The sequence below is a fragment of the Molothrus aeneus genome, chromosome 9 (genome assembly GCF_037042795.1).
Source record: "Molothrus aeneus isolate 106 chromosome 9, BPBGC_Maene_1.0, whole genome shotgun sequence".
Lineage (NCBI taxonomy): Eukaryota > Metazoa > Chordata > Aves > Passeriformes > Icteridae > Molothrus > Molothrus aeneus.
This window is the reverse complement of record NC_089654.1, coordinates 23,476,945-23,500,441: the sequence shown is the minus strand read 5'-3', so window position 1 is coordinate 23,500,441 and position 23,497 is coordinate 23,476,945. Positions and strand designations below refer to the sequence as shown.

Sequence of the window (23,497 nt, the reverse complement as noted above, 5' to 3'; positions counted from 1 at the left end):
ATGGAGGCAGAGGAGAGCCCAGCGCAGCCCCCGAGCGAGGCGCCGGGGCCGGGCGGTGCCGGCTGGGACCTCACGGACAGCACCCGGCTGCAGCACTTCCTGTGCTTCGGCTCCGAGGGCAGCGCCTACCACGTCAAGGAGCACAAGCTGGGCATTGAGAACGCTGAAGCTTTGCTAAGGCTCATTGAAGAGGGCAGAGGCTGCGAGGTTGTGGAAGAAATCAAAGCGTTTAGTCAAGAGGGCAGAGCGGCAAAACAGGAGCCCCTGCTCTTTGCCCTCGCCGTTTGCTCGCAGTGCTCTGATGCCAAAACAAAACAAGCGGCGTTTAAAGCTGTCCCCGAGGTGTGTTGCATACCAACCCATCTCTTTACTTTCATCCAGTTTAAAAAAGATCTGAAGGAGGGCATGAAATGTGGCATGTGGGGCCGTGCTCTGAGGAAAGCTGTTGCAGATTGGTACAATGGAAAGAATGGCATGGCTCTTGCTTTAGCAGTTACAAAATATAAGCAAAGAAGTGGTTGGTCTCATAAAGATCTTCTGAGGTTGTCCCACCTAAAACCTGCCAGTGAAGGTAATAAATTTTTATTTACCTGAAAATACTGTGTTTTAAACCTTTTATATTTACTGTGGAAGTATTTTGGAAACCCGAGTTCCATTGTAGATGAATTCTTAGTGAGGATATCCTATAAATTGCATCTTTAAAATGTGGGTAATCATATAAAAAAACAGACCTTCAAGGTAAACAGGGTTTATCCTCTTAGTGAGGATATCCTGTAAATTGCATCTTAAAAATGTGGGTAATCATATAAAAAAACAGACCTTCAAGGTAAACAGGGTTTGTTCCTTCTTTTCTTCTATATGCCAAGAGAAGACAAAATAACACAACTCCCTCATTTTGTTCCTATTTGCTTACAAATGATGAAATAACACTTTTTTGTTATGTGGGAACATCTGTTGAGTTCAAATCTTAAAATAATAGAATGGTTTGGGTTGGGAGGGACCATAAAGATGATCCAGTTCCAGCCCTCTTACCATGGGCAGGGACACCTTCCACCAGCCCAGGCTGCTCAGAGCTCCATCCAGCCTGGCCTTGAACACTTCCAGGGATGGGGCAGCCACAGCATCTCTGGGCAATGCAGCAAATACATAAAGCTCCTTACTTCAAGGAGATGAATACAGTAATTAAAAGTACTGCTCTGAATTGTGTGTGGCTGACCTTTTCAGTAGGTGTTTGGCAGGTCTGAGAGTGAAACCTGCTAATTGATTTGCATGCTAGAATGATAAATGCCAGTATACAGATGGTAATCCTGCTTGAGAAATGGTTTTCTTTTCCATCAGGAATTGCTATAGTCACTAAGTATATTACCAAGGGGTGGAAAGATGTCCAAGAAGCTTATAAAGAAAAAGCAGTTTCTGCTGAGACTGAAAAACTCTTGAAGTATCTGGAAGCTGTGGAGAAAGTCAAACGCACAAAAGATGAATTGGAAGTTATTCATTTGATAGAGGAGTATGGTCTGGTTAGAGAGCACCTCCTGACAAACCATCTGAAATCTAAAGAGGTTGGTAACTTCCTTAGTCAAATTCTCCATAGAAGCATGAATTCTCTACAGTGAGTAATGCTGTTCAGAGTCTTAAATCTAGATTTCTTTTCAAAATAGCCCTTACACTGTTTTTCAAGTTATTTACCCAAATAGTTAATTTTAAAACAATTAAGACCTTAATATAATTTGTACATTTATTTTAAAATAAACTTATTCAATGTACAGCTAACAGTTCTTTTACTTTGAGACTCTCATCTTTCTGTGTTTCTCTTCTCTTTCATCATAGGTTTGGAAGGCATTACTCAAGGAAATGCCTATTTCTGTGTTGTTGAGAAATTTAGGAAAGCTGGCAGCAAATTCAGTGCTTGAACCACGAGGTTCAGAAGTGGCAATAGTATGTGAAAAACTGAGAAATGAGAAACTGCTAAAAAAGGTGAGAACTTCATAATCAGTGCCAGCCCTTGTGGATTTTAATTTTTAATGTTTAGTTATGTTAGTGTATTCTATTTAAAAACTGCTGTTTAATGCCTGCAGCTTTATTTTAAAACTGTTTATAATTTCTCATTTGATTACTTACCTGCTTTCTGAAACATTCTGATAAAATAAGTGTACTGGCAGATATTGGATCTTTTCTTAAATGAGGGCTGTGGCAAGCTTTGCTAGTTGGGTTCATCAATTTCTTCTGAGTCTTATAATTTCTGAGTTACGAAAATAGCATAGCACCTGAGGGGAAAAACAAGATGGGCAAGGAGACTTTATTGTTTTCTGATTGCTTTAGTGTCCATCAAAGTGGAAGGAAAGGAAGAGGGGAAAGAGAGTTCTCCAAAGACAGAATGACATTTTCAGGGATTTGGTCAAAGGTAGAGAGGATGAGTGTCTTGAGCAGCAGTTTTGTGAGCTGGAAAGATTAAAATCAGAACACTGAAATTCTTCAGCACCAGAGCTGAATTTAGCACAAGAACAGAAGCCCTTTTTCCTCCATCCTATTGCAATTCCTTTTCTCTGGTCCCTTCCTGGAGAAGGGAGAGGCAAGATTATGGTGCAATACCTTGATGGAAGATAGGCAATGCACAAGCATTCAGATTCACTGGGTTTTGATGCTGGCAGTGATTAAAGACTGAAACACCCCTTTTGGATAAAGATAACAAAATGTTGATATGGTTATATAAGTTAAGTTTATATATGGAAAGCAAAAAAAAAATATTTGGAGTGTTTTATAGCATAAGAAAAATGAATGCTATGTTCCAAAAATTTTTTGTCCAGTGTTACTGTTATCTTATATAAAGCTAGTTTTAAGTTGGTTCTTTTCCTTGCTCAGCTCCTTTCTCTTCAGCTGGGCAGGGACTTTGTTTTACTGTAAGCCTGTGATGGAAAATAGCACTGGACAATCATAGAGCTGCAAAATTTTACCAGAATTCTGGTGATGGCATCCCATTTGGTGTTAATTAGAGGATTCTTGAGAGGGAGCGGGGTCCATTATGAGTAACCCACAAGTATCAGTTCATCCAACACCTGTGTCAAGACTGCAGGAACTCTTTAGGTTTAGCAAATTTAAAATAACCATATACTAAACCTGAGATTTTTTGTAGTAGGAACTTATTTTCATTTATTTTTAGGTTGTTACTTTTTTTAAGGAGGTTAAATTTTCATGTGCTTATTTTTGATTTCTACCTGTAGGGTAGAATACATCCCTTCCATATTTTGGTTGCATTAGAAACCTATAAAGCTGGACATGGAAACAGAGGGAAGCTTTGGTGGCGTCCTGATGAAGACATTTTAGAAGCTTTAGATGCCTCATTTTACAAAGCTTTCAAGGTAATAATAGTTCTTCAATTTGTTAGGCTTTCTAAGAGTTCGGTGTTTTCTGAAAGTTTATCAAGAACAGTTCCTGGGGTAGGTAACAATTCTGAAACTTTGGCAACAGCACCATCCTGATGTTACCCAGAAAGAGGAAAAACGCCCTCTTTAGGAGTGAAAGCAGAAGAAGAAATGAATATCTAAATTATGTGTACCTATTATAATTTTGTCTTTTGTTCTTTCAGACAGTGGAACCAACAGGAAAGCGCATTGTAATTGCAGTTGATGTTAGTGCATCTATGACACAAAAGGTTTTGGGCAGTGTGCTCAATGCCAGCACAGTTGCAGCTGTAATGTGTATGGTGAGGCTTTCAATTTCTTTTATTTATAACTGTTTTCAGCTTGAATTGCTTTTTTGATAGAAAGGTGCTCTAAAGCTGGTTAGAAATCAAGAGGAAACTCACATATAATATTTTTTGGGTACAGAAGGTGTGACCTTGTGCCTTATGGCTGAAAGCTCCTAGCAACCATATTCAGAAACATCAGTTTGAAGAAGTTGGTTTCTGTTGTAAATCAAAGTGGTCAGGGCAGCTTTTTCACTTATCTTAGCCATAATAAAATGGCTTACTATAAGTAAAAAATGATAACTTTATCTTACACGTTTAAATTTTTCAGAAGCATTCATAGAAATATACAGATTAGATTAGGGAATATTGGGATAATTCTTACGTCTGTTTGAGTTGTCAATGTGGCCTTTATTCACAATCACTTCCCTCTCAGTTTAGTATTCTAAAGCTTCTTGTGTTGTGTTCTTTTATTGCAGAGGAATTGAACTTTTGTTGGCCCTTAAAAATGGTCAAGGTTTTATGTCAGAGAGGAGGGAAGAAAAGGGAAGTATCTTTAGTTACAGTAAATAGAGCAGTTGTTCAGCTCTTTTTGCAGTGTTTATTTGCAGTAATATTACAGAATATTTAAAGTGTAGAGTGAACCATTACTGTTTATGAGCAGCCATGATGACTTAAATACAAAAGCATTTGTCATGCTGTGTGTTGGAAGGGTATTACTCAGTTCAGACAATAAAAAATATAAATAAAAAATAAAAATTCAGAGTAATGTAACTGAATTATTTTCACTCTTTTCTCCCTCTTTCTCAGGTTGTAGCACGGACTGAGAAGGATTCCCAAATTGTTGCCTTTTCACATGAAATGGTCCCGTGTCCAGTGACGGCTGACATGACCTTACCTCAAGTTTTAGTGAAAATGTATGAAGTATGTAAAAAAAAGTCTCAGCAGTTACATTGTCTTTTCTTTATAATCAATCCTACTACCTTGTTTAATCTGTGTAGCTCTAGTACAAGATTGGAATTTTTCAGTGCATTTTATTTAGAGAAAGCCCAGCAAACGTCATTATTACATTTGCTGGATATTAAACATTGCAATTTAGAATGTCAGTGCTATGTCACAACGAGTTAGCTTGAAAAGAATGTTTTAAAAAATTCAAACAAAAAAAAAAAGCCCTGGACAAACTGAGATAAAATGAACAAGTTTAACAAAAAAGCCTCTTTGTGTAATAACACATGGTAAAACATGAAGTTTACATCAAAAGTAATTTTTCCATAGTTTGTTAATTTATTGTATATTTTTTTTCCCCAATAAGATTCCAGTGGGTACCACTGATTGTTCCCTTCCAATGATATGGGCTCAAAAAACTCAGACAGCTGCTGATGTCTTCATTGTATTTACTGATAACGAGACCTTTGCTGGGAATACTCCTCCTGCAATGGCCCTTAGAGAGTACAGAGAGGTAAATATGCTTCTGACTGTTTATGATTAATAAATACTGTACAAAATAAGTACTAGCTCTAAAAGTCTTTTAGAGATTGGTTATGGCTTTCTTCAGTAAATAATTATATATTGTTAAAATCTTACTAATCCTGCAGTTAGGCAGAATTAGTGCACATATTGCACTAATTGTGTGTATTTAAAACCACAGAATTGCTAAAAGGATTTGTAATTAGCCTGCCCTGCTTAGTGTGCTCCAATGTTCATGAAATTTTGTTACTCAGGGACTGCATGCATTTCTAAATCCCATATATAATTGATGGAATTAGTTTTTATAGTTGTTACAGAATGATGTTTGACTCTCAGAACTAAGTTCGGCTTTGATGTCTGTGGTAGGTGTCAAAATGTTTCAATGAAGTACTAAAGACAAGTGTCAGGAGGATGAGGTGACAGTATCTGGTGAAGAAAGCCTATTGTGTTTTAAAGGGACTGCTCTAAGCTGTACAGCTTCATAATATTACAATGGAACAGACAAGAATACCTTATCCAAGCACATTGCTTATTTATTCAACAAACAATCCCTTATGCTTTAAAGAAACTATTTTTTAAACCACCAAAAATATGTTTGTCAGGCATGGGTGTATGGACTTCAATCATTACATAGTTTGCACCCAGCTGAAATGAATACCAGAAGCCTTTAATTTGGTTTCCTTAGTTGAGGTTAGCTGCCTTTCCAGTGCTGACAGGCATCCTGCAGTTCTGATTCTGGCATCCCTCTTCAGACGGTGCCTTATGCAAGTGAGATTTGGCCCTCTGGCATATTTAAGTTACTGCATGTGTGCACACGTTTGACTCTAGATGTGTTTTCTGATACTTTTTGCTCTCCTTCCTCTAGAAAATGGGTATTCCTGCTAAGCTGGTGGTTTGTGGGATGACCTCCCACGGTTTCACGATCGCGGACCCGGACGACAGAGGCATGTTGGATATCTGCGGCTTCGACACAGGAGCTTTGGATGTCCTTCGAAACTTCACTTTGGATCTGATTTAACATTTTTAGGCATCTGCTTTTCCCAGTGGGTCCATTGCTGGCAACAGACTTCACCCTGGGAACTCCCAGCCAAATCTACTTTATTAGCTCATGGCATATTGTATACATATCAGAATGTTACAGGAGGTGGTGGCACTTCAAGCATCTCTGACTAGAGCTTCTCACTAAGGTCTTTGTAAGGTTGAACAGAACTTCAGTCTCATGCAAATCTAACAGAGAAACTCAGTGCTGGCATTTCTGGTGTCAAACTAACTGTGAGTAGCCAGTGATCCCGCTGCCATTGGAGGTGGCAGCCACATGTCACCCCTGTCACCCTGGGACTGGGCGCCATGCAGCAGCACACTGTGCATTTGGACACCATTGGTAATGGCTGGCAGTGCAGTCACATCGCCCTTCAGAGTCCTGCAGCACAGCTGCAGCCCTGCTCCATGCTCCTTCAGAAAGGCACCTCCACTCCTCAGGCACCTTCCTTGTATCCAGCACCCTCCTTTTCCCGGGGCAGTTGGCTTATTCCTATACATGCACTCAAAGCTCTAGCTGGACTTCATTCCCCGACCAGCCTGGGCTCTGTGTGAGCTGGAGCTCCAGAGAGCATCATCCCTTGTGTGATAACCACAGGAACTGTGCTCTGAGTCCTGTGGGCCAGCACCAGCCACTCTGGATCTGTCCCAGGGGTGAACAGGACCCCCTGTTATGATGGGATGGTGGCAGGACCACAGTGTACTTCACAAACCCTTGGTCCCTGAGCTTCACCAAAGTCTTCCTGGCTAGCCTGGCCTGCACCACATGAATCACCCCATCCTTGTTACCCTCAAGCTCCACAGCATCCACTGCCTTGAGGAGAAGGGTGGTTTTGCCTGGGCCCAAGGAAGACACCACCACAGCAAACACTTGGTGTCAGCATGCTGGACCCTGCTCTTGCTCTCCACCAGTGCTGGAGTCAGCCCAGACATGATCTTGGCCACATCCAGCTCCTCAGCAGGGGAGGTGAAGAAGGCCACAGTGCTGTCCAGCTCCTTGTGGACTTTGGAGTTCCTCTGCTGCAGGTAGCCCTGCTGCAGCAGCAGGCCCAGCACCTGCTGAGGATGTGCTGCCTCCATCAGCCACACGAGCACAGTTGTACTGCAGGATGTCCAGCTTCCCGTCCCCCAGGACTTCAGCAGCAGCACAGACCAGCAAGGCCAGGAACAGGTGGTCACCTCCAGAGCCCTGAGCACCACCTTGGAGTCATCGAGGAGGGTGTAGAGGGAGCTCAGGAGCCCCAGAGTTCAGACCTTGGCCTTTTAGGACTGAGAAAGTCCCTTGCAAACAATCCTGAAGGGAAAGCAGTCCAGGAAGGCTGGACATTGTTCAAGGATCTTAAAGATGGAGGAGCAGGCTGTCCCATGTGCTGGAAGATGAGCCAGTGGGGAAGAAGACTGGCCTGGTTGAACAGGGAGCTGTCACTGGAACTCAGGGAAAAAAGACCTTTGGAAGAAGGGGCAGGATGCTCTTGAGGACTACAAGGATGTTGTTAGGTTATGCAGGAAGGTTAGAGAAGTGAAACCCCAGCTAGAAATTAATTTGGCCACTGCTGAAATAGATAACAAAAAGTTTTTTTTCAAATACCTCAGCAACAAAAGGAGAGCCAAGGAGAGAATCTCCATCCTTTATTGCACGTGAGGGGAAGCATTGCCACAAAGGATGGGAAAAAGGCTGAGGTACTTGATGCCTTCTTTGCCTCAGTCTTTAATAGTCAGACCAGCTGTCCTTGGGAAGACAGAGACAAGGAACAAAATGAGGTCCCTGTAATTCAGGAGGAAACAGTGCCCTACTCCTTAGGGCACTTAAAGTGTTCAAAGGTCCCTGGGGTCTGATGGAATCCACCCAAGCTGCTCTCCACCATTTATCATCAGTCCTGGCTAACCAGGGAGGTCTCAGGATGATGGAGGTTGGCCAGTGTGACACCCATTGAGCAGAAGGGCTGGCAGGAGGATGCAGGAAGCCACAGCCTGTTGCCCTCAGTGCCAGGGAGGGATGTGGAACAGATCATTGGATCCCACAGCACGTGCAGCACAGCCAGGGATCCGGCCCAGCCAGCATGGCTTTGTGAAGGCAGGTTCTGCCTGCCCAACCTATCTCCTGCTATGAATGGTGACCTCCCTAGTGGATGAGGTGGAGGCTGAGGATGTGGTCTGCCTGGCCTTCAGCAAAGCCTTGGACACTGTTTCTCTGCTGTCTGAGAAGACAGATGGGAGCCTGTGGCTTTGACAGGTGCACTGTTTGCTGGCTGAAAAACTGGCTGGATGGCTGGGCACAGAGAGTGCTGGTGCCTGAGTCACATCCTGCTGCTGGCTGGCCACCAGTGCCAGTCCTGCTCAGTATCTTTGTGGCTGATTTGGACAAGGGGTTCAAGGCCACCCTCAGTTTGCAGATGACACCAGGTTGAGTTGATCTGCTGGAGGGCAGGAAGGCTCTGCAGAGGGATTGACAGGCTGGGGCCATGGATTGAGTGTGGCCCCAAGTGCTGGGTCCTGCCTTTGGGTCCCAACAATCTCAGTAATGCTCCAGGCTGGGGCAGAGTGGCTGGGAAGCTGCCCTGTGGAAAAGGACCTGGGGACCTGGTCAGGAGTGGGTGAACAAGAGGCAGCTGTGCCCAGGTGGGCAGGAAGGCCAAGGGCATCCTGGCTGGGATCAGAAAGAGGGGCAGCAGGACCAGGGAAGGGATTCTTCCTCTTGGCACTGGGGAGGCTGAACCTCAAATCCTGTTTGCAGCCAAGAATTGGAGCAGGCTGCCCAGGGAGGTGGTGGAATCATCACCCCAGGAAGTGTCCCAAAACCACGTGGATGTGGTGCTGAGGGACATGGCTCAGTGGTGGACCTGGCAGTGTTGGGTTGATGGTTGGACTCCATCTTAAGAGCTCTTTTCCAGCCCTCATGGTTTTGTGATTTTTATTAACTTTTTGTGAAGGGAAAACAAGAAAAGCAGATGAGGAATCTCTTTTTTTGTTTTTCCTGTTGCACACAATTTAGAATAACAGTGAGAAGTTTGCTAAAAGTGGTTACAGGGTTACATAGTATATAATTTAATTTCATTTATAGTAGACTATAAATATGGAGAGATTTTTAATTTCCCCCATTGCTGTGGAATGCTTATTTGCAAGAATAAATTCATTAATTACTTCTAGAATGGAGCTGGAAACAAATGGGCTTAGTATTTTAATAATGGCAGTTTACCAGCAGCTTCATTGAGAGAGAATTTTCTTTGGACTTTTTTAAATCTTTGTATTTTAAGTGTTAGTAATGTTCAATGGTTTCCATGGCTATGGCTAAAATCTACAAAAGAAGTTTTTTCTGGTATGTATTGAGACCATGTGACTGTGATACAGTGTAAAAGTTACCCAGGGACATTTTATACTGCTAAAACTGAAAGTGCAAGAGCTCATGCTAATCTTTTTCTCTCTGGATTATCATCTGGGTTTTCAGGAGGAAATATCTCTTTAGGTAAATTGAGGGACAGTTTCTGCACAATATCATTTCAGAAGCACTAGTTTAGAATTAAAAATGCTTTACAGGAAGTTCTAAAAACTGTTTTTAGTAGAAAAAGACCTTGGAAATGACTGGGATGTCACATTCAGTCCTTGTCACCACTTCAAGAAGCATCAGCACACCTTCAGTGAGCAAGATTAACAAGTGCATGTGTCTTGGCCTGCTCAGCAAAGCTGAGTGGGAGCAACCAGAAACAAAAAGCTATTTTTTTTTTTTTCAGAAGAATGTATTCAATGACTCAGAATCAATCTTCCTAACAGGAGAGTATTTCATTTTTTAAGATCTTTTTGTAGATTAGTGTTACTTCTGATTTCATAAATTAATTCAAGCTAACATATTTCAAAACTACCTCCAGTTTATAGTGACCAATTCTTAAAAACTTTTATGAACTGTACAGTTGCCTCCTTCATGCTCACAAAATCATGTTTAGGAAGTGATTGAAACTGGATTCTTTATTTTTAATTTTTTATTTTTAGTCTGATAGTAAGAGTATGACAAGGAGAAAGCCAGTGAGTATTCTACCACTTTGGAACAGAAACTGATAGCAGTTTGTGTGTGTATGTATTTAATTCTGTGTTTTCTATGTGTGTGGGGGGAAGTTAAAAGATCTCTTTAGTAGATCAATCTTACAAGATCTGAAAGGCTTTTTAGTGATGCTTCAACAACTTCCTCTAAAACATAGGTATTTCAGCCTCTTTTAAGCTAATACAGACTGTTTTAAACAGCAGATTTTATGTTAATTTGAAAATAATTATGATTTATAAAAATATAATGTTTACCCATAGTGGTAAATGACACATCAGACCATATTTTTCTGCCTAAAACCCAAGCTTTTAAATGTAAAATTGAAGTTCCTACTATACTTTTGGTACTTGTAACACTTGTCATTATGCCTCATTCCTATTGATGATAAATTCAAAGCTTGCATTGTGTAGCTGGGATATCTCTTTTGGTGCTAAAATAGGATGTTACATGTTACTGAAGGTATTCTGCTACTTCCTTACACTCTCCCTTAATGCATAATGAATCCAGAGGGGGAAGCCTTTCCTGGCATGAAGCAGGGCTGACAGAACTGCTGGGTAGTGTTGCCTTTCAGCCAGCATGAATGTAAGTCACTCCTGAATTCTCACTGCTCTCACAGAATGCTTGGGGACACAGGACTGCCACCAGCTCCTCAGGTGAGTTCTAGAACAAACCAAGTGTTCCTACAAAAGCTAAGACACAGCACTTTGGGGTTTGCAAAAAGAAAATCAGCCATTTCTCATGAAAAATTGCATATCATTCTTAGCATCTAAACAGAACACCATGAGTCTGGGGAGTAAACTCATTTGCTCAATACATATTAATAATTATTTCCAGAAAATGCACTGATGTTTTGGGGTTGGGTTTGGTAGTAATGAGTTTTAAATGACACAATAGTCAAACATCTGATTGGGTGTTTCCTTCTAAGCTAGAGATGTCAAAAATAACTGATAGATGAGTATCTTTTGCAAGTACTTTTTCTTATTTGCAGTAGTATTTGTGAAGTAATAGGAAATATTTTGGACTAAATATAAAATGAAAACTTAAAACAGGTGTTTCAAGTAACTTTCAAGTAAACTTATTGCAAATAAAAATTAGACTAGTTACTAACAGATTGAATGTATGGTTATAGTGGTGTTGCATCTTTGGAAGCAGTCCAGTTCAGAATGCAGTTCCTTGAACTAGAGTGTGGAGGTAAAGATGAACTTTTCAGTAGGAGTGATAGAAATTGTAGATCCCTGTATCTGTTGACACTGGATAGCTGTGACCAATGGTAAAAGGTAGTCATCCCTGCTGGGGTACAGAATGTGCTCCTAAACATTTATAGTGACTCTGGACTGAAAACCTGCTCAGTGGTTTCTGTCATGTAAAGCCAGCTCTGGTCAGACCACGTTGCCATCTGCTCCTCCTTCAGGATTTGCACAGAGAGGGGAAACTGAAGTAAATGCTGACAGCTGAAATTTTGTAGTTTGTGGACCTTTGTTTCTGGGAGCTTCTTTCTGCTTTTGCCATTCTCTTCTTTTAAGGGGCATAGAAGAATGATGCTGCCTATTCCTTGTCCATAGACTGGATCTTTTTTATCTGCCCATACACTGAATTTTAGGGGACAGTATGTCTCACTTGCCATAGCATGCATTTGGCCCGTTTCTAGTCTTTAGTTATTAAACTGATAATTTCCAAAACAACTCTAGACATTTAAAGTGGCAATAATTACTGTAATGCTTGAAAAAGAATAAAAAAAGTGAGTTAAGACAAAATTGATAAGCTTAAGCTTCAGTTCAGTGTGCAATAAACAACCTAAAAAGAAGACTTTCAAATTACTAGTGGTCATTGCATTGGAGGATCACCGACTGGAAAAGCAGAAAAGGGGCTCTAATTGTGCACTGCAGTTTACCAGTAAGCATTGAGCAGGGACAAGTTTAAAGCTAGTTAATTTTACTCAAAATGCTGAATGAAAAAAGGTCTAAATGCAGAGTGCAGCTGTAGACCAGGCAAATGCAGGTTTCCTGTAGCTAACAGTTACCTGGTTTCAGTTTGACTGCTATTTCTCTGTGACCCTCTTGACAATTCTGGAGCATTAGATTATTCTGTTGAACACTGTAATGTGTTCAATTTTGCTTTAAGAAAGAAGAAAAGCATGTTGTGGTTGGAAGCACAGCAGAAGTGAAACATGCTCCTGTGAGGAATGAACATCCAGGGTCAGGTTTCTTCTTGGAAGGGACACAATAAATGACATGGAAAGGGCAGGAGGCTCTTGAGTTTTTAAAAATAATGCAGTGAACACATCAGCACTTCAATAATGACAGTAATAATTTTGCCAAGAAATAGAATTTCATGTCAGGAATTTTAGACCTGGAGCAAGGAGTAGGAGAGTTCGAGGTGCTTGTAGAATTAGATTGCAGTTCTCTGTTTCAGAAAGGAGAAGTCTGAGGGTAGGTGGAGTTGTGAGGTCAGCAGGGCCAGTCTAAATGCCCACTGTGTGAGGGCTGCTAATAACTTTGGCACTAAAATACCTTGCTGCTTAAAACCACTGTTAAATCTGTTTGTCAAACATAAGTCTTAAGGAGGTTTATGTTGGTTTTTCACATTGGTGTAGTTAACTGGTGCCCATAAATGAGTATGCCTTTAAAAGGCTATTCAACAAAGTACATATTCTTGGCTAAAAACACACCAGCAGTTTGGGAAATGTATTTTAATAATGGCTCTGACTGTAAAAACACTAGGAAAATATTTGTCTGCATTGCAAATACTGCTTAACCCTGTCCTGAGCTCACAGGCTCCATTACAGAAACTTCTGTTTTGGTTCCATTTGTTTTGTTTCTTCTTCTTTTGCTGTCCCCTTTTCTCTGTTAATGTTGGTTTTTTTCCTCCTTTTCCATCTTGTCACCTCAGGCCTATACTTGAATCTTTTTTCACAAGCTCTCATCTATTCATTTACTGTTTTATTTTTGCCTCTACTCTTCTGCCTTCTTGCTGTCACTGAGTGTGCTTGCTCAGCTCCCTGCACCAGAACTGATGGCGTAGTATTTCATGTTTCTAATAATGAATATTTTTTCTGTTCTTTAATTATATAAAACTCTTACAGAACATCTAATTTGTTGTATCTGTCAGATTTTTGGTAAAACTGAGTGTAAAAATCAGTTACAAAAGTATACTTTATTTATTACAAAAATCCAACATCTGCCTGTGAATGGCTTTATTTGAAAAAAGTAACGATTACAATTGGCTTTTCAAATGTGAATCTTTTTTCTAGAATTACTTCAGTGATTTGAAACTTTTCTTTCTTTTAAATGGTATCATGCAGAATTAGGAAAACATTTAAATTAATAGTCTGGATAAACAGGCAGTTTCTTTGCTGTATTGACTAGAGAAAGTCTTCAAAGAATAGGCTATAGAAGTAAACCTAAGTAAAGAATCATTTGTCCTTGTTGTGTTCATTTAGTTTCTATGAAATTCCACCAGTGTCTAAGTTTATTTTGCTGTCTGCAGTGGTTTGCAGTGCACAGAAAGGCTGCTGTAAGCAGCTGTTCTAATGACTTTCTTGCTGGAATGGTAGAGATTTCATCTTACTGTGACACTGTGGAGTGTGCAAATGGCTGAGCAAGAATTCTGGGGAAAAGGTAAAACACTGACCAGGACAGTGTTTTATGGATATGCTGCCCTGAGGGAAATCATAAAAGATAAGCTAATTTCAGCAGAAGTATGGTGTCTTTAAATATGTGTGCTTACATATCTGGATTTATGATTCTGATACTGCAAAGTGTGGTTTCTTTAGGTATTTCTGCATTCTGAATTTAAGTTTATATATATATATTTGCATATATATGTGGTATGCTGAGAACTTTTACAAATGCTTCATTAACAAAAAATGAATATAAGTAGCTGTTTTCCTAATGTTACCAGCTTAAGAGTTAAGCACAACTAGTTATAAATAAAATGTCTTTTCATTTTCCTGTAAAAGTGCAGTTCTACTCTCTAAAAATAATTCTGTATTTAAAAAGCAACACCATGGGCACATTGACAGCTCTGTGTGCTTCATTAAATAATTCAGTGTTTGTTTCCAGCTTCTTCTGCTTCTTAGAAGCTTGGGATTTAAGATGGATGAGCAGGTATCCAGATCTTCTAGTGGATAAATTTCAATATTTAGATCCCAGACAAGCATATTTTAAGGTAAACAGCTTTGTTCTGGAGACAATGCTAGGGGAAAAAAAAGATGGAAATTTTTATTGACTATTCTTGAGGTTCTTAATTTTGGTTGGGTTTTTCCCCCCCTAGATTAGAACCACATTTTAACTGCCATGTCACGTTTAATTAACTGAAGCATAACATGGCTTTGTGCCATCCAAGTAACAAAGGCACTGTCTTGCTGCTACTTTCTGTGAAATTGTACACAATGAAAAAAAACTGTTTGGATGGGGAGCCTTAATATGGTTGAAAAGAAACATAATTAACCCTTTGGGTGCCTTAAGCTAGATCCTGTTTAATGATGGGGCACTCACTTGTATCTGCAGGCACAGCTTGTTTCAATGGCTGCAAGAGAACTTGCCTTAAGTGACAATGCCCTGGGATTTCCACAACTTGGAACTCAAAGGGTTATTTTAGACTACTGGTTAAAAAAAAAACAAGCCTCTAAACAGGGAACAAAGTGAAAAGGTCTTGGAAAAATTCCTTTGCATACTATTATTTTTACGTGATGGGTTTATCAGCTTTGGGGACAAAATTGTTGTTAAGCTTCTGGTAAAAACATCACTGGTTGTACACAGAGAAAAAGAATACTTGGTATTCTTATGTGACTGTATGTGCAAAATAAATTGCTTTATTAAGTGTAAATTCAGAGAGAGATGCACATCTGTGTGTTTACCTTGATGACTGTGTCCTAGCACCACACAGTAAACTGCAATAATTAAAATGAAACAAGGTCAGTGTGTTGAATTAGCTGATTACATATTAAAGATGCACAATGCAGGCAACTGTATACTAAAGACTTTCTACAAATGATGCAGTTTAAACTTAGTTCAAACCTGCATCACAAAAATGAAGCTGTCAAGTTTAAGTGTTATTCTTGCTGTCCTTGTTAGCTGGAATTAAAGATTGATGTTTTTTTTTCCTTGAGGGAAAAAGTAGTTTAGGTACATGCAGTGCTGAAAGCAATGGAAATAACAGGATTCTTAATTGACAAAAAGTGAGTAAAAAATTGACTAATGTTTTTATTCTAATATGTGCACCTTTAGTTGTGTAATGGTCCCTTTAACTGAAGAGTGGGATATAATTTTCTACTTGCATATGAACTACTTTGAAATAATCAAGAGTCTTGGCATTGCCTGGTCTGGCTTTGGATGTACATTGTACTGAAACTATGGAATTTTAGTCATTTCTTTTAGACATTTAACTGAAAGTTAAAATGGCTAGTAAACTGCATTCTGGCTGTAGAATTTAAGTACTAAATAAACTCTATGCATATTAGACCTGCTTCCCTTGCTCTTATGTTTGATGCTGCTGTTGGATCAGTTGTACCACAGTGTGCAGCTGAGTGCCCGAGCTGCCTGGCCCCCCTGGAAGCCATTCCTGAATGGCAGTGCAGACTGATCCCTCAGAGTGCAGAGGAAAGATGAAAGCTGTCACTCTCTAAAGCTGCCAGAATCTTTATTCCCTTTTCTGTTCCATTGGACACACGAGTTGGGAGCTGGGTGATCAGGCATTGGAGTACAGGACATGCACACACCAGTGTCACTACCAACTGGGTTTGCTTTACACTTCAGTTTGACACAGAAGAATTATATTTAAAGAAACCATTAAATAAAATGGACAATTTATTGAGACAAAGCTAGAAAGCAAACTAATGTGCAGCAAAACCCACAGGATTCTTTTTGCAGAGCTTGGGCTTCCCTGGAGCAGGATGTAATCACCATGAAATGACATCACTGTCTCACTAAGAGCCCCAAGAGTTACAGAATGTTTGCTAATGACCATTGGGCTTGTGGGAAAGCTGAGGCAAGGACACCAAGTAATTTACCAAGTCCATAACGTGTAAGAGTGATCTGTAATTCAGAAAGCCATGGTTTGAGGTTGTTGAGTGCAGCTCATGCTGTGTCTGTGATCTTCTGATTTCATCTGAAATTCTGTTCATACAAAGGAAGACGAAGCTAGAGGTGGTTGCTCAGTAATTTCGCCTCATTTGACACTGATTAATTAAAGGAAGCAGTTTGCCTTCCTCATGAAGCTTTTGAGCATCTGTTGCACCTCCAACACAAGTCCCATTGATAAACACTCTTGGGACCTATCAAGAAAACAAAAGTTGCATTAGTTACCTCTTGGGAAAAAGGTAAACATTCAAGCAAGCCCATGTGGACTCCAGTACACACAATCACTGTGTTCTAGATGTGTGTATAATATTAGTGTACACAACCCATACTTGCCCATAATATTTACAGAGATGGGAAACTTCATGTGCCCCTCAAAAGTGGGATGAAGACACTGAGTGGGTGATTGTAATAAATTCCAATAATTGAATCAAGTGAGACTATGTAAATTAAAATAAAGGTGTTAAATGCAATGGTTTAAATATACAAATTAAAAATGGCTTTGATACTTCAATTATTTCAGTGTGAGTACAGCAAAGATCAGCTGTGAGGGATAGCCAGAGGGGTTCTAGAAGAGGAGACCTCCTGCAGTATTTAATTTAGAGCTTGTATCCCAAATTTACCTGTCTCAAAAGAATTAAGGACTTGCTATGGATATAACCCAAGAGGGATGTGGGTAGCCCAAGCTGTTACTTGTTAAGTATAAGAGAACATACTTACTGTTCTGCCACCAGTCATCTGTTCCAGAATGTCTTGGAACTGCTTTCCATTTCTATTTAGGTCCAGTTCCACAGCTGTGTAATTCACATTCAAACCCTGAAAGAGGTTTTTTGCCATTCTGCAGTATGCACATGTTGTTTTAGAGAAAATCACCACACAGTTGCGTGAAATAATGTCCTGTGTGCTCAAAGGAAAGTTGAAAGTCAGCGAGCTTCAAGCCAATGCACTTAGAACACTATTGAACACTCATGAAAGTAGTACACAGGTTAAAAAGCTGCTGTTAGAGTAGCAAACACAGGAAAATCTCTGCTGGCACCTCTGAAAGCAGGTTTGACCTGCATCTGGCTCCAAACCAGCACAAGTGGTGTGTGGTAGAGTGTGTGGTACAACTCTGCTCTGCAGTCTGCCCAGCTCCCTTTGTCCCCCTGAATTGTTTAGGACAGTTTTCTCTGTCTGTAGGGCACTTGGGATGTCCCAGTGGCAAACACAGTGACCAAAAGCAGTGGCTGGAAGATACAACCTTATCACTTTACTGTAAATTCAAGGGGATTTCAGGCTATCTTTAACTATCAGTTAATTTTTAAAAACCACAACTTCTAAAATATTTAACTTTACTTGATATCAGTTATTTTACAAGGTTCTATCCCCAATGTCAACAGCAACATGAATTTCAGTAGAGGTCAAAAAAACCCCATAAAACGGGTGCAGCCTAGGAAGATCAGGTTCCAGGGCTGTGGATAAACAAAACTGCCAACATGTCTTGATAACCATGATGAACATAGGAACAGGTTCAACAGGCAGAACTATTTACAGTGTTTCTTTGTGTAAATAAGAAAAGGTTTGAAGTAATTGGCTTTTATAAATGCTGAAAATCAGTAAAAGCAACATAAATAATGCTACCTGTATTTGATTCACGGCAGCACCATACGACAATCCTACAGAAGCCGTCTGTCTGTTCCCCATTCTATAGCTAAAAAGAAATGACAGTCAGACCTTCGAGCTTTCAAAGGATGGCCACACTGGCCTGTTTTGTTTCGGTATTTCACTGACTGCGCCATGGAGGTTCCCTTGAGCTGCAGCATGTGCAGCCAGCCCGCTTCTCGTGTGGCCGCAGGGACGGGGAGCAGCGGGATGGCTGCGGCTGGAACAGCCCGGCCCCGGGGCCGTTACACGGGAACCGCTCCGCGCCGCCGGCGACAGCCACACACACACGGGTGACACCTGCGGCACCGCGGGCCCGGCACCCCGCACCCGCCCCGCCCCCGAGCCCGGCCTCATCCTCATCCCGAGCCCTGTCCTCATCCTCATCCCGATCCTGATCCATGTCCTCATCCTCATCCCGAGCCCGGCCTCATCCTCATCCCGAGCCCTGTCCTCATCCTGATCCTGATCCATGTCCTCATGCTCATCCCGAGCCCTGTCCTCATCCCGATCCTGATCCATGTCCTCATGCTCATCCCGAGCCCTGTCCTTCTCCCAGTCCCGATCCCAGACCCGGTCCTTGTTCCGATCCCGATTCCCGTCCCTGTCTCAACCCTAATCCCAGTCGTGGTCCCGGTCCCGATCCCTGTCCTTGTCCCCGTCCCGGTCCCTGTCCCGACCCTAATCCTACTCGCGCTCCGGCTCCCGGTCCCGGTCCTTATCCCTGTCGCAGTCCCAGTGCCGATCCCACTCCCTACTCCAGACCGTGTCCTTGTCCTGATCCCAGTCCTGGCCCCAACCCCTATCTCTATCCGTGCCCCGATCCTTATCCCATTCCCATTCCCGGTGCCTTTCCCGGTGCCGGTCCGGTGCCCCCGGCCCACACTCACCGCCCCCCCCAGGCCGCGGCCACGCGGCGCAGCGCCCCCTGCAGGGCCATGGCTCGGGCAGGAAGGGGCGGCGCTCCCTCAGCCCGCCCCGCGCCGCGCCCGCAGGGCCCCGCACCGCCTCCCGGGGCTGCCCGCCGCAATGCCGGGGCTCCGGGAGCGCCAGCCGCACCGGGACGGCACGGGGACAGGGATAGCACCGGAATTGTACAGGGACAGCGCGGGGTCAGCTGGGCCAGAGCAGGGAAAGGGACAGCACCGGGACAGCTTGGCCAGAGCAGGGACAGGGCCAGCACTGGGACAGCTGGGCCAGCACGGGGACAGGGACAGCACAGGGCCGGCACAGGGGCAGCACGGGATTCCCGGGATAGGATCAGGAGAGGCGTAGAGAGGGGCTGGATTACCCGGGATAGGGTCAGGAGAGGCATAAAGAGGGGCTGGATTACCCGGGATAGGGGTCAGGAGAGGCATAAAGAGGGGCTGGATTACCTGGGATAGGATCAGGAGAGGCGTAGAGAGGGGCTGGATTTCCCGGGATAGGGGTCAGGAGAGGCATAAAGAGGGGCTGGATTTCCCGGGATAGGGGTCAGGAGAGGCGTAGAGAGGGGCTGGATTACCCGGGATAGGGGTCAGGAGAGGCATAAAGAGGGGCTGGATTTCCCGGGATAGGCCCCGGAGCTGCTCCTCCTGTGAGGGGGGTCGGGGAGGTTTGGCCTCCTGCCCGGCTGACTCCCAGATGTGGGGGTTTCAGCGATGCCTTTGCTTTGTCCAGTATAAAACTTACTTGAAATCTTCTCCGTCCTGGTTTCTGTTGCCTGTTCTTCCTCACGTTTCTTTCCTGCCCTGCAGTTCTTTGGTCAGAAACCACCCTGTGGAACAGGAGCGTTGGGAATGGAGTAAATAATGGGTGGGGGATGAAGAGCTGCTCCTGGTACCTGGGAAGTTGTGTTAGTGGAGCTGGCTAATCGTGTAATGTGTGGAATGTTTTTAGTGGCTCCTGGGGAAAAAAAAATAGGGGAGGTTTTACTTTATGTGGAGGTGTTGGATTTTTTTATTTCCTCTGCCCAGTAAAAGCTGTTCAACAATATTCTGTATTTCAGCCCCACATACCTTGCTGTGGAGCCTGGTGAAATGAGTGTCCTTGGCAGAGCACTCCTGTGGAATATCCTCTGAGCATCCCCTCCAGCGTCTGCACAAGTATTTCAGTAATGGAGAAACTTTTCTACCCCCTCTTAGTTGAGAGGGTAAATTGTGCTCTGGAACACTGTTCAGTGCTGAGCCCTGTGTTTTAAAAAATACTGCAAGGAAATGCACTCGGTTCTGATTTGGTTTTGCTCACATGTATCTGTGAAAAAGGGAATGTGTGTTCATGTGTGATGTATCTTTCTGTCATCTTCCTGGATGTTGATTAATCTTAAATTAACTTAACTATGATGAAAATTTGTCTAATGTTTTGCAACTTAATTTTCCTTTGCTACAAAACATCAGTATAACTTGTTAAAATAGTGAGAAAATGCAATAGAAACATTGTACCCATGTCATATACTCTCATTTTACTAAATGATAATTTGCTTGCTCATTTCAGATAATGATTTTGTAGCCTAATCTTCTGTGATAAAACTGATAAACTCTCAGGTATAGAATGCCACATGAAAATAGTTTCATATCAAATCCTAATTCAAAGATATAAATGCTGGTTAATAATGTCACTGTGATCCCCAAAGGAAACGGTGGGAACTATTTTGTAAACTCCCAGTCAAAACTTGTAATGAAAGTGTCACATTAAGAGTAAACCCACTATATTTTTACAGAAAAATATTAAATTTGGCAGAAAATCACCCCCCTGGCATTCCAGCTGCTCCTCAGCTATCAGAGGGGCTGGGACAGCTGGGTTTAGCTTCTGAGCCATGGCCAGTTCGGCAGCAGACATGCAGAGCTGGTGTGGCACTGGAAAGAGATGACCTTTGGAGTTCCTTCCAGCCCAGCCTGTGGTTCTGTGCCGGTGGGGAGTACCCTGTGTGCAGAAGTGTGTGTGAGCCCAGGAAATATGAACCATCCAGCCAGCCACAACCACAGTCAGGTGAGAGATGCCAGCTGTGGAGGGATAGAATGTAAGAGAATAGTGCAGAAGGGAATCTCACCCCTGAGGAGTTGCAGCTGCACTAATTACCAAAGATCAGGAACAGGCCTGCCCTTAACAGACCACAGCTGTGTCCAATAAGAAGACGAGGGCTACAAAAGAGTGGGTTAGCTGGGTGAGAAGGGAGCTGGAGTTTGTTGGTTGTGCTGAGAAGGAGTCAGTGCTGTGAGGAGCTGCCTGTGAAAAATCACCAAGAAGGTATGGAATTTTTGCAATAAGATGAAAACATGTAGCAGTAAGAGTATGATCACAATCACAGGCTGGCTTTCTGAATTTCCTGAGCAAGCACTTGCTACAGCCGAGCTCTGGAGTCTTACCCAGTAGGTGTCCCTGAGGGGAGGAGATAGGCAGAGCCCTCTGACAGTGCCAGGAATCAGAGATGGAGTCTCCTCTCACCTCCCTTACTGCTACAGCTGTATTTATATTGTTTCCAGTGAGTGACAGGAGAAGGTGAAGTTGTGGCTGACATAATTTCCTTTTTAAGTGGAGTTTGATTTTGGTCATGAGCATATATAGGGGGTACTGACACAAAGCTGGGTCATTCCTTTGGCTGAGTTCCTGTTCCCTGCATTGTTCCTGCCAGAGCATGACCTCTGTGCTGCTCCATCCTTGGTTTCACATCTGCATTGATTTCAGCAGGGCGAGACCAACTTGCTCCCTGCTGCTCCCTGCCTTGTTCCCTCCTCCCAGAGCAGCACACCCAGCTCCTGCAGGGATCCTGCTCCTAGGGATGCAGGCAGCTTGTCCCTGCTGAACTACTGCCAGTGCACACCCTCCTTGCTCCCCTTTCCTTTCCCTTCCCTTCTTCTTCACTGTCCTTCCCAGTGAAGGCAGCCTTAAGTGGAAAAGGAAACCAGAACTACAACGTTTTCTGGAAACCTGAAAATAAATCTCTTTGCAGCTGTGTGTGCACCATTCCCTGCTCCCTGAGCAGCAGAATGGAGCAGAATTGAAATGAGGGGCTTTTTGGTGTCATTATAACACAGTGACTGTGTGTCTCACTGAAAAGAGGTGTTACTTGTGGTGCAGCAGATATACAGGATGTGTTTCTGAAGAGGTAGCACTGGTTTAGGGGATACACTGGGGCTTTTGGATGAGGCATGGAAATGGGACTTGGCCTGCTGGAAGCATTTCAAGTCCTGCTCCAATTTTCATGAGCTGTAGCTCTAGTTATAATTCTAAATCCAGTTCAGGAAATGATATTGTTTATTCATTATGCCTTTGTCTTCTAAACACATAACTATTACTCTATATCCACTGACAAATAAATATCAGCAGTGATTGGTATAATTCACCATGTTACTGGGTGTTGTAGTACAAATTTGTGTGCTAGACTATTTCAATACCATATCTGAAATGTTTTAAATACACTTGTGGTGCTCTGCGTGTTGTTACTGTGACACAGATGGGGCTATCACTAACATATTGCAACAGGGAATTCTATAGACTGTTGGCTTTTAGTCTGTTTTGTCAGCCTCAGCACATGTTACTTACAAAAAGAAAAATGACCCAATTCTGCCTTTTTGCAAATTTGAGATGGTATCATGTTTTCTGCCAGTGTTGGAGAGTGTTAAGAAAATTCTGAGCATCAAGGGTTAGAATAAGTCATGATAAGAGCTTGTTCTAGGATCTCAAATCCTGCAATTTATATTCCCCAGGGGGTACCAGTGTGTTTGGTTCTGCTGGGAATGCTATGCTCCCAGTTTGTGTGTGTTTGAGCAGAAGAAATTAACCTGGAACATGGGGAGAGCACGTGCCAGCTACAGCTGTGCAGTTGCTCAGGTGAGCAAACAGAGCAAACCGAACTCTGAGATCCCAAATTCTGCAGGGTAACATGGGATGTGCTCCATGGCATTACTGTTTGTCCTTCTTCACATTTACAGGCAACATTTTCCTAATGACCTTTTTTTTGTTATAGTCTTTTGATGGCTTATTTGTATCAGACTTAAAGGGCATTTTTGTGATTGATAAAGCAGAGACTTCTTTTTTTTTTTTTACCCAGCTTTATATCCAGGATACAGAGATTTTCTTTCCAGCCTGCAGAGTGAGATGCACACGGTGTCTGAGAGAATCAGAGTGAGAGAAAATACCCGGGGTTGGAAGGGACCCACAAGGATCATCGAGCTGCACTCCTGTCCCTGCATAGAACACCCCAATAATCCCACCATGGATTGTGTCTGAAAACATTGCCCAAAAGCTTCTGGAACTCTGGCAGGATTGGGACCATTACCTGCCCTGAGGGAGCCTGACCACCATCTGGGTGAGGAACCTTTTCCTAATATCCAGCATAAACTTCACTGATCCTGCTTCCTGCTGCTCCCTCTGCTCCTTTGACACTGTTTGCTTGAGGTATCACCCTAAACACCCCCAAATCCCTCTCAGGGCCCTTTAAAACCTCTCTAGTGTCACTAAAACCCCTCCAAGTGCACCATAAACCAGCCCAGCACCTCCAACACCTCTCAAACCTCCTCAGCACACCCGAATCCATTTTAGTTTTCTCAGACCCCTCCCAGCACACCCTAAAGCCCCATT

General features: G+C 42.7%; 2 protein-coding genes across 4 annotated transcripts; one reads left to right on the top strand and one right to left on the bottom strand.

Moving 5' to 3' along the window:
- Positions 1-15,680, top strand: RO60 (Ro60, Y RNA binding protein). The gene is made up of 8 exons (XM_066555427.1): positions 1-571; positions 1,339-1,559; positions 1,828-1,974; positions 3,219-3,356; positions 3,584-3,700; positions 4,493-4,606; positions 4,995-5,141; positions 6,015-15,680. The coding sequence occupies exons 1-8, from the start codon at positions 1-3 to the stop codon at positions 6,165-6,167; spliced, it is 1,608 nt and encodes a 535-aa protein (XP_066411524.1). The 3' UTR covers positions 6,168-15,680.
- A 163-nt stretch (positions 15,681-15,843) lies between these two features.
- On the bottom strand, positions 15,844-18,920 carry GLRX2 (glutaredoxin 2). Of its 3 annotated transcripts, none has more exons than XM_066555433.1 (4): positions 18,829-18,920; positions 17,918-17,987; positions 17,018-17,113; positions 15,844-16,494 (listed from the first exon to the last, which is right to left on the bottom strand). In XM_066555433.1, the coding sequence occupies exons 1-4, from the start codon at positions 18,876-18,878 to the stop codon at positions 16,375-16,377; spliced, it is 336 nt and encodes a 111-aa protein (XP_066411530.1). In that variant the 5' UTR covers positions 18,879-18,920; the 3' UTR covers positions 15,844-16,374. The 3 variants fall into 3 exon arrangements, with proteins under 3 accessions (XP_066411530.1, XP_066411528.1, XP_066411529.1); XM_066555431.1 differs by having other exon boundaries at positions 17,018-17,194; positions 18,829-18,918; XM_066555432.1 differs by lacking the exon at positions 18,829-18,920 and adding an exon at positions 18,068-18,589 and having other exon boundaries at positions 17,018-17,194.
- Between the last annotated feature and the right edge of the window lie 4,577 nt (positions 18,921-23,497).

Coding starts and splice junctions, on each gene's coding strand:
- RO60 (XM_066555427.1), top strand. CDS start 1: ATGGAGGCAGAGGAGAGCCCAGCGCAGCCCCCGAGCGAGGCGCCGGGG. Junction 1,560..1,827: donor ACCATCTGAAATCTAAAGAG/GTTGGTAACTTC, acceptor CTTTCATCATAG/GTTTGGAAGGCATTACTCAA. Junction 1,975..3,218: donor ATGAGAAACTGCTAAAAAAG/GTGAGAACTTCA, acceptor TTCTACCTGTAG/GGTAGAATACATCCCTTCCA.
- GLRX2 (XM_066555431.1), bottom strand. CDS start 18,878: ATGGCCCTGCAGGGGGCGCTGCGCCGCGTGGCCGCGGCCTGGGGGGGG. Junction 17,988..18,828: donor GCCGCGGCCTGGGGGGGGCG/GTGAGTGTGGGC, acceptor ATTTCTTTTTAG/CTATAGAATGGGGAACAGAC. Junction 17,195..17,917: donor CTGCCGTGAATCAAATACAG/GTAGCATTATTT, acceptor TTGAGCACACAG/GACATTATTTCACGCAACTG.